At 33.8% G+C, this 10344-nt stretch overlaps 1 protein-coding gene across 2 annotated transcripts; it reads right to left on the minus strand.

Annotated features, from left to right (window-relative positions):
- Positions 1-2354: 2354 nt before the first annotated feature.
- Positions 2355-6539, minus strand: LOC120071648 (putative lipid phosphate phosphatase 3, chloroplastic). Of its 2 annotated transcripts, XM_039024021.2 has the most exons (7): positions 6134-6539; positions 5224-5311; positions 5001-5110; positions 4466-4556; positions 3657-3845; positions 2859-2918; positions 2355-2770 (listed from the first exon to the last, which is right to left on the minus strand). In XM_039024021.2, the coding sequence occupies exons 1-7, from the start codon at positions 6347-6349 to the stop codon at positions 2646-2648; spliced, it is 879 nt and encodes a 292-aa protein (XP_038879949.1). In that variant the 5' UTR covers positions 6350-6539; the 3' UTR covers positions 2355-2645. The 2 variants fall into 2 exon arrangements, with proteins under 2 accessions (XP_038879949.1, XP_090167311.1); XM_090311185.1 differs by lacking the exon at positions 3657-3845 and having other exon boundaries at positions 2396-2770; positions 6134-6496.
- Positions 6540-10344: the final 3805 nt, after the last annotated feature.

Below are 10344 nucleotides of genomic sequence, written 5' to 3' on the forward strand. Positions count from 1 at the left end.
AAAGAGATGGCAATGAATATGATAATGATATTTAGATCTAAAGATAAGTGTTTGTTACAGATAGTGAATGAAAAATTAGAGATGAACACAGTAGGTGAATAGAAAATGAGAACAAATACGGAAAGAGTGTCGATGTCTTGACACGGATCCCGATCAGAGATGATTTACTCGTCGGCGTGGGGGAGGAATGGAGTGGAGAACTTCCCTCGCAGGCTTTTTTTCCAGGTAGAAGTGATCGTTTGTACAGAACTTCTTCTTCGGGAATGGAAATGAATTGCTTGCTCCAGAGACTTACCTTTCAGTCTTATCTCGTCTTTCTCCCCAGAGTTTCTCTAAGTTGTCTCTTCAGACCAACCTCCTTTTTTTGAATTTGATGCAGCTATCTATAGACCTTGGCACCCTCTGCATCAGTGGTCGCGCTATGAAAAGCTGATTTTTCCTGCCATGGCATAGTGGAAACGTCCGCTCTGCTCCACAATTAATTTTTCAGAATTGTACAACAGAAAAGCTGTACAATGTCAGAAGTCCTTGCGAATGCATCGCTCTTCTCATCTATGATCGATCGCCGCATACGGTGTCATTTTATCGATTGTCGCAAGCGGTACAAATGTGTTGATCATTTGCGTCCATGATCGATCGTCACATGTGCTGCAATTGCCTTGTTCTTTTTCGTTCTCCATTGCCCGCTGCATGCAGTGTGAATGCTTTATTCATTTTTGTCCTCGAGCGATTGTCGCATGCGGTGACCTGTTTCCTACAAAACAAAGACTTGGACATTCCATTTTTTCATCCCAATGGGGTTAGCGGGTGTGCTTACTTTACAATTTTCGCGTTTCTAAGCCGATTTCTATACGGTCGACGCAACTTTTCCTTCTTTTTGCCGCATAATCTAAATAAAACGGTATAAATAACTTGTATTTCTACAAGTTATCAGTGAGTCTTCTCCAATTGATGCTTCTGTGGTAGAAGTTTCTGATATCTGGTTTTTCTTCTATTCATTTTTCAAGTTGATAGTTTGACAATCTTTGATTGAATGTCTTTCCTTTTTACAGTATTTGTATCTAATCTTAGATTTATCTTTATTTTCGTGTTCTTCCACTGTTTCTTATTTTTTCCATTCACAAAGAGACCTTTTTCATTATGTGATTCTTGTTTCCAGTTTTGTAGTTCAGTTTCTCTAGTTTTTAATGCAAAAATTATGACACCTACTAATGTAGACTCTCTACCATATTTTAATGCATTCTTCACTTCTTTGTATGCCTTGGGAAGCGAATTTAATGGATCAAACGCTTCATTATCAGCACCAATAGATTCATCATGATTTTTAAATTCAGTGGTAATTTGTTTGAAATCATCAAGATTTTCATTTAAAATTTTTTAAGGATTCATCTTGAATGTTAAAAATGTTTCCCAAAAAAACATCTTGTTGGGAAGATCCACTGTTTCATATAGTTCATTCTGCTTATTCCACAGTTTAAATGTAGTATCTTAATCCACTATCTGTCTAAGAACATTATCAACTAGATTTAGGACAATGGTACCATAAGTTGTTAGCTCAATGGTTTCCAATTCTGCTTTTGTTAGTTCTTTAGGTAGCTTTGAAGCATCTTTAATTGCTTTACGTGCTCTTTGCTATCTAAGAATTGTTCACCTTCATTTTGTACAAGTTGGAATCTTCTTTTCTATCAATATTTTCTATTTTATAGATTGTGAACGCATAAAATGCCGTTGGTTCTTCAAGATTTATAATTTTTTTTTTAAGTTTCTTGAAGTTCTCACCTTCTTCTTGCGATAAAAATCTGTTGGACTTGAAGAGCCCAAATTAGGCCCAAGGTAGCTCGATTCTGAAGTGAGATTTTTTGTAGGTGCAAATATGGTTTTAGAGGAGCCACGTAGCTGATGTAAAATCACTAGAAGAAACTTTATCCTCTTTTCCTCAGTTAATGGAGACATGCACTAGGCGTAGAACGAAAAACTCTCTGCTGCTCTTTCTATTTCCTCATGATTCTCTATAGCCTATCGTTCTTTGATGATTGTACAAATGATTTAGAAAATGAAGCATGGACCCTCGAAGAAGGAGAAGGAGATGAGAGAAAGATGCAAGCAGATGTACGTGATTCGACTGATTGCCGACATCCACGGGAGAAAAAAACTCTAGACTTCTTGAAGGAATTTTACAGATAAGACTCCTATTCACATATTCTTACTTTCTCACATTTTATCATCCATTTTATCATCCTTTATATGTTACGCGATTAGTGAGAAATAAATGTTGTTTTCCCAAGTCTGTTTACAGACTTGAGACTGTTCTTAATATCATATTTCATGAAAATTCTTAATTGAAAGATGGAAGATTGCCCCATATGGAATTTGCTTATTGCATTTAATTACTATGTGCATGAAAAACCCCATTCCTTAGATACATAAATATATAGTAAATCGCTAGATACACATATATACATGAACCGAGATTTGTAGATCTAGCTATACATAGGAAGTTTTTTAATATAGTTCTTCCTAAATAAATAAATCAAATGAACACAAAACAGATGGTTGAGATTTAAATCTTATTCTTCTCTTTTGCTTCAAGGTGATTTAGTATTTGAATCTTGAGAAAATGATACTTTTTTAACCTTTCGCTTTCGTCACTGCCCTGTATTTTCGAGAGGGGCAGGGGCTTCAATGTCCATCGACCTTCCCACAGCATTTGTGGGAATGTTGCTCGTTTGAACATTGGTTCTAGATTGCGCTGAAGTTGGGATGAAAACGTCTACATGGAACCAAAGACACCAAAGACGCATCATTCAAAAGGTTTAATTTAGAAATTAAAGAAGCTTAAAGAGGAGTTTTATTTTTACCTTCATGATGATATGGTGATGGATAGAACTGTAAATAAACAAGTGTAGCCACTATAAGACCTGCAAAAACAATAGTTCTTGATAAAGGAAAGAGAACCAATATTTGGTATATTGTTTTGTCCCTATGCAAAATTTCCTCCATTTGAAGTAATTGTTTTTACCCCAACTTAAATTAATAGTTATTTGATGAGTCGTGTGTTAATTTCTTAATCAACAAGTCAAGAGACCTATTACTATAAACCCAACTCAACGAAACTCGTGAATGCCCCTTGCAGAATGAACAATAATGTAATAATATTGCTATTGATATTTACCCACCTCTAATATTCAATAAACATACTATTCTATTGCACATATCGAACCTACTTCCTGATTTGAATGAATGCATCACTACATGGATCGGGCTATGATGAAGATTTTAAGGATGTATCAACCTAATTGAGATATCCCGTCTCATGATCCCACTATCCTCTGGTATTTTGTCAAAAAAGCAATCCACAAACATACTATTTTAATGTATATACATGGAATCCATCAATTTCATCCCTATCTCTTTTATAATTCGTGGAGCACCAACTAAAATAGTACTATATTCGTGCCTTAAAACACTGAAATAGAATTAAAACCAAAATATTAACAAAGATATAAATGTTGATTAATCGATTTATTTCAGAAAAGGAAAACAAACGATATAATAGAAGTCCATCAATGAACTAGTTTAAATTAACGTCTTAATTAACTTTTATGTGACTATGAAATAAAGGGACAAGAAATAAAGAATAGTAAGAAGTAACATACCCATGAGAGAACCAAAGAAAACATCTTGGGGATGATGCATATAGTCATTCACCATAAAGATCCCAACAACATAAGCAATCAACAAAGGGAAGAGAACCAAAAGTAATTTTGCAACATGACCTCCATGCTCAAATACTTTCAGCTTGCCTGATAAGTATAATGAGAGAAAACCAAGACCAGCAAATGACCCTAAAGATCAACAATTTTATTTTTCTTTTAGAAACTTTCTCCAAAAGCAATTATTTTTCATTGTGTTTAGAACCATTCAATCTCAAAATTGATAGAAGTAATCTATGTATCTGATTCTAACGTCTTCCCTAAGATCCTCGATCACCCCTCTAATGATGATACATCTTTGAGGTTTATAATTCTTAGATCGAATCTTAATTTTTTTTTTTTTTTTTTTTGAAAGGCGGGGATTGAATACCGGTCTAGGCTTTATGGGCTTTGATATTATCTTAGATAACCTAAGATTCCATCAAAACCAATTGGCAATGAGAAGAGTAACTCATGTATATAATTAAGAGTATGAGGCCCTTTAAGCTTTAAAATGTGAGATCCTCAACATAAGATATGAGACTTTACAATATTTAAAAGATATATGGGCTATTCCTTCTTTTGGAAATTGGTTTTGATATAGAAGTCCATACTTTTCTAACATGGTATTAGAGCCACGAAGCCGAAACAAGTATTCCATTAAAAAAAAAAAAAAAAAAACAATAATTGGATTTCACCCTACCCTTCCTAACATTTTCATGACCAATCTTTTAGGAATTCATGGAAGAAAAAAGTGCAATGTTTTTGCCTACATGAAGCATGACCACTGGGAAAACTCTTGTATCCATCCAACACGAAACTTTTCTTCCCATGACAAACGACATTTCCCAATCGATTGTAAACCTAAGAAGATAATAAATTAATAACATTAAAATGTAATTATGATTAAATCTCAACGGGGAAGAAAAAATGAGCATATCATAAGTGATGCTATAGCAATATAGAACACACGTTAGATACATATTTCTACTAAACCCCCACTTTTACCTTAGTAGAAATCTTGACACAAATGGGTTAACTTCAGACTTGTCCCTATGTAGTGTTGTTCCTAAAGCTTATTAATTTTGAATTGTGGCTTATATAGACAAGGACGAACTAAATGATGGCATGGCCTGCTTGCTAGATGAATATCTATTGGTTCACTCAACACGACTAGATAAGAAAGATGATACAATAGACATGTTATTTGATTGTTTACTTAACAACGACGTTAAAAGACACGAAAACTAAATAGTCACAACAATCAAAATTATTATTAAGTCATTTGTAAAGAAAGAATACGCATACTTCAATCCCATCGGGAAAGCAACGCCAAAAGAAGTCGGGCCTTGGCCAACCAACTGCATTCTTAGTTGTTTCAGTGAGAACTCCTGTTACTAGAACAGAGAAGAGAATACCTGTAGTGATCCATATTGGGAGTTCAGCCACGAATTAATCTTAAATGAAAACAAAAAGCTTTAAACAAAAAAAAAAAAAAAAAAAAAAAAAACAGTTTTTTAGGCATAATCACCTAAAATGGCATCATGAAGATCATAGGCATCTCTTCTACGCATATATACCAACAGAAAGATTGCAATTGGCACCACAACTGCATACAACTAACACCAAGCAATACACTACAAATGATCAGCCCACTCCTTTTTTTTCTCAAAAGGATGCAATGTCATCTGTATCTATGAAAAGGATTTAATCTGTTTTTAGTTTGTTTTATTTAAATCCAAATATCTTTATAATTAGAAGCAGGAACACAAATACGACCCATAGATACGTCAAGTTAATTAAACTATGAATCATTTTATTCAAGAAAAAACATCAAAAGTTGATGAATTTAAACATTTATATACTAAGATAATTAGTTTGCTGTAAAAATTTATTAATTCTTTGAAAAACTACCTCCTTGGTCGGTAGGTTTTTGGAGAGACTCTAGGTTTTCGGTATAATCACTAAATTTCAAAATGATATACTTTTAGTTCTTAAATTTCGAGTTTGATTTCAATTTCATCCCTAAATTTTAATATGTTACAATTTTAACCATGAAATTTGAGTTGTGTTTTCAATTTGATTACCTTTAGAATTTATTTAAATTAATTAATAGATATTAGCACCAAAGAATTATGAAAAATTGAGATTAAAAGTCTCAAAAGTGCATACTTGGAACTAGACGACAAAGTAAAAAAATGCAAATTTCAATGATAAAATTGTATCTGTGGGCTAAATCAAAACTAGACTAGAAACCTAGAAAAGTAAATATATCTAAGTCAACCAGTGACCGATGAAATGTTCAATTGCTATGCTTGAATTGAGATGATGGTTGGTGCTTTTATTTACTAATGCATACTGAAATTAAGCATCTTTATACTTAAAGTTAATGGCTGAATTTATAGTTGGATATTAAGAATAAAAAAAGAGTAGTGACTTACAGGAACAGTCCAAAAGGGAACAGTGACCGTCATCAAAGGATATTTAAGATGGGCTATCATGTCACTCCCCACAAAACGCTTAAATGGGTGAATTAAGTATATACCAAAATACATAAACATGAGAACCAACACCATTAACCAATCCATCCAGCGCCTCCTTCGCGAGGTAGCGGCGGCGGCGGCTCCAGTCCGACAACTCCGGTCAGGTTCCCTCATGGACGGGAGAAGAAAAAGAATGAATGAAAGAAAGAGAAGAAGAGATAAAAAAAAAAGTGCAGTAGATGATAAAGCTAAAAGGAAATAGATCAGAATAAACGGGCAGTCGGTGATTGCGATGATTATATTGCGGGTTTGTAAAAAAAGGTGACAAATAGTCGGGAGAGAGGGGTGGTGGTGGAGGTTAATGGACACGTTTCAATGGTTGAATGCCAGATTGCAGCTGTTCAATTAATGGAAGAAAAAGTAAGGAAAATGAAGTGTGTGTGTGAATAAAGCTTATTTTGCCGACAGGGATATGGATTTGACGTTAATCCCGGCGCTGGTTTATAATTATTAGAAAATACTTATGCACTCATTCGTGGTACACCCTTAACACAATAAAAAATTGACACTTGTAAATTATTTAGAAAAATGATTAAAAAGGTATTTTTTGTGTATATATAGGTAAAGACTGTACCTATATATTGCTCGTAATTATTTGATTTATAACTAAACCTATCAATTTCAATAGCTTAGAAAAGTTGAATTACAGGTTTAGATTACTAGAAAAAAAAATATATATTTTTATTTAAAGATAAAAATATTTTAAAACACACATTGAAAATTAAACGAAACACCCTAATACTAACTCAACAACTTAAAAACTTGATCAAAATTATTCTCTTTCTAAAAAGGGTTTTTTTTTTCTTTTATATTATTAAAAAAAGGATCACATCTTCTTTATTTCAATTATGTTGACTGTTCTTTTATCTAGGCAAATTATCTGGCAATATGTTTTTATATCTGTAAAAAACATCTGGGTTGTTTGAACCATTTTCCTTCGGAGAATAATTTTGCCTTATGTGTTAATATATTTTTAGAAGCTATTTTATATTTTCATCTTGACAAAGATTCTTCGAGATTTTGAGAGAGGTGTGTTGTGCCAAAAAGAGTAGTGTGCACCTTTCTATCAGGTTGTGGCTGTTGTATTGTATTACAGCGTATGTTTATGTTTCTACTTTCTAGTGGAGAATATGTTTTTGTATTGTTTTGTACCTAGAGGAGTCTAAGTTCTAGCATTAAGAGGGGGTGTCGTTCATAGACGGATCCTAAGCTATTATTGAAGTGTGTTTCAAAAAAAAAAATGAAAAGAGTGATAAAGCAACAAGAGAGGGAATCAGTTTAGGAAAGCCTAAATTCTCCACTAGAAGTAAGTTTTTTGAGAATGCATGTAGAAGATGTCTAACAGATATGTACTTCATTGTTGCCGCTTAACTCTTTTTAGTAAAATTCTTTTCATTGAGTACACTGTCTCACAAACGTAGGTGTGATCACACTGAAATGGATAAACAAACTTTGTGTTTTACCTTTATGTTATTCTCACTATTCGATTTATTATTTTTTGTACTTTGTGTAACATTGTACTTAACTTGTATAATCTCATATTCGATCCACCTAAATTTCAATTGTTATCATAGTGGGCCTCTATCTTCTAGGTGTTTCGATTGTTAGTCTATCTATCAACCACTGATGGACTCAGTTGAGAATGATGGATCCACTACATGGCCTCTAGTCTTGGATGAAACCAATTATGCTTACTAGAAAACTCACATGACTGCTTTTCTCAAATCTTCTACTAATAAGACATGGAACGCAATGGTGAATGGTTGGACTCATCCTGTTGTAGCCAACCAAAATGGTGTAAGCATGAAAATGACTAGATAGAAGTAGAAGACACATGGCCTTTCTACGAAATTCTTGTGCACTAAATGACAATTTCAATGATGTTGACAAGAATGTGTTTCATCTCATTAATACTTATAATTTAGTGAAAGAAGCTTGGGATGTTGTGAGAGTAGCTCATGAAGGTACATCTAAGGTAAAAATTGATAGAGTAAACTAACATATAGTAGAAAAAATCAGAATCAACAAGTGTTCTAATTACACTTAATTTGCATTTAAAACATGCTTTTGAAACATAATTTCACAAGAGGATTTGTAGAACACGATACCTTTGACGAACCCTCTTTAAAACCAGCTGAGTTCCACGAATTGATGCTTCAATCTTCAAGTGACCACCACAAAGATCTTCTTTACTATTCTCTTGCAAGGATTGTGCGGTGGAAACACTGAATTGAGCTAGTTTTTTATAAGATTGAAGAGGGTTTGAAGGAAAGGATTTCTACAGAATTTCAAGAGCTGATTAGTTTGAATGAAATTGAATTGAAGTTCAAAACTTCGATATATACATGAATTTCATGCAATCAACTCAACATACCTGATGCCACTTCAATTTCCATTGAATTTGAAGTTGCATGAGGTGGAAATTTGAGTGGAAAAATCTCAAATTTTTTTATAGTCCAACTTATAAATCATAACCCTCTATTCATGAAAGGGTGGGGTCTCGTTGTTCAAGCCTAGGCATCAGTGCTTAAGAGAACAACCTATCTGCTAACCCTAAGTCAAGTAGGAGTGAATTCCATATTGCAAAGCTATGTCCTCAGGTATCTATCCAGTCTTATCCCCAAAATCGGAGGCTTATTGAGTAATGTTGTTGGACTACTCTCACCCATGTAGATCAAAGGATAATCCCGAATAAACAAGAGTTCATAGTTAGCTTAGGATTAAGATCGAGTTACCCTAGGTCACTGAGTATGAAATAATCAGTTTTAACAGTAAGTGGTTGTTATAAAGAAAAGTGACTATTTCGAGGTTCGGTCTTATGCAAACTCATTGCACAGGATGCCTCCACTCACATGTCTCTACGTGAATGATTTTTGGATCACATCATTTATATCAGTATACAAAATGGGCCACATCCAATAGTGTCACCACGATGAGGTACCAAATCTCATCCATATACTTATAGACCATTTTGGCTATATACTAAAACTTGATCCTCTTTTATGTCGCCATAGAAAGTTAAAGTATTCATATTATAGCCATAGATTTGTTTATTAGAATTTCATAAAAGAATGCAATATCAACAACAATTTATTGAATAAAATACTCAATAATATTTTTATTGATAAATAAAATATGTTAACAATATTTATGATCTACGAGTTTACGACATTCCCAAAAATCTCCCACTTGGACTAATACTCTAGTAAGACAAACATATTTTTTACAATGTTGAGATAGAGAGAAAATACAATAAACTAAGGCATCTAAAATACCCTAGACATTCTCCCACTTGCCCTAGATTATGATGCTCGTAGTCCTAGTCCAACTAGGTGGCCCTCGAACACTTTAACAAAGAGGGCCTTCGTAAAAGGATCAACGAAGTTGTCTTCTGAGGCTAGCTGCATGATCATCATGTCTCCTTGGTGTACGATCTCTCTGATGAGACGATACTTTCTTTTGATGTTTTTTCCACGTTTGTGACTTCTTGGTTCCTTGGAATTGGCAACTGCACTGTTGTTATCACAGTACAGAGTAATGGACAGGTGCATATTTGGAACCACTTTCAAATGTGCTTCTATCATGGAGTTAGTTATACAAATTTGTTTAATGCTTCTTCATACTATAGCTCCTCTATTAAGAGTGAAGACTGATCCTGAAGTAAATTTTCTAGAATCTATGTCAGTCTTAAAATCAGAATCAGTGTATCCTATAAGGATCAAATCCTTAGGTCTACACACAAGTATACAATCCCTCGTTCTCCTGAGGTACTTGAGGATGTTTCTAACAGTTGTCCAATGAGTATGTCCTGGGTTAGATTGGAATCTATTGACGATTCTAACTGTAAAGCATATGTCAAGGCATGTACACAACATAGTGTACATTAGATTCCCAACTGTCGATGCATATGGAATTCTTTTCATTTCCTCATTTCTTGAGGCATCTTAGGATACTATTCCTTCGACAAATGAATTCCATGTCTAAAAGGTAACATACCTTTTTTGGAATTTTACATATTATTTCTCGACAACATTTTGTCAATATAAGATACCTGAGATAGGGCTAGGGTTTTGTTCTATCAATTTCAAAAAATTTGAATCCCAAGAACA

This window comes from Benincasa hispida, chromosome 1, assembly GCF_027475165.1.
Source record: "Benincasa hispida cultivar pf3 chromosome 1, pf3_genome.v1.1, whole genome shotgun sequence".
NCBI classification, from domain to species: domain Eukaryota; kingdom Viridiplantae; phylum Streptophyta; class Magnoliopsida; order Cucurbitales; family Cucurbitaceae; genus Benincasa; species Benincasa hispida.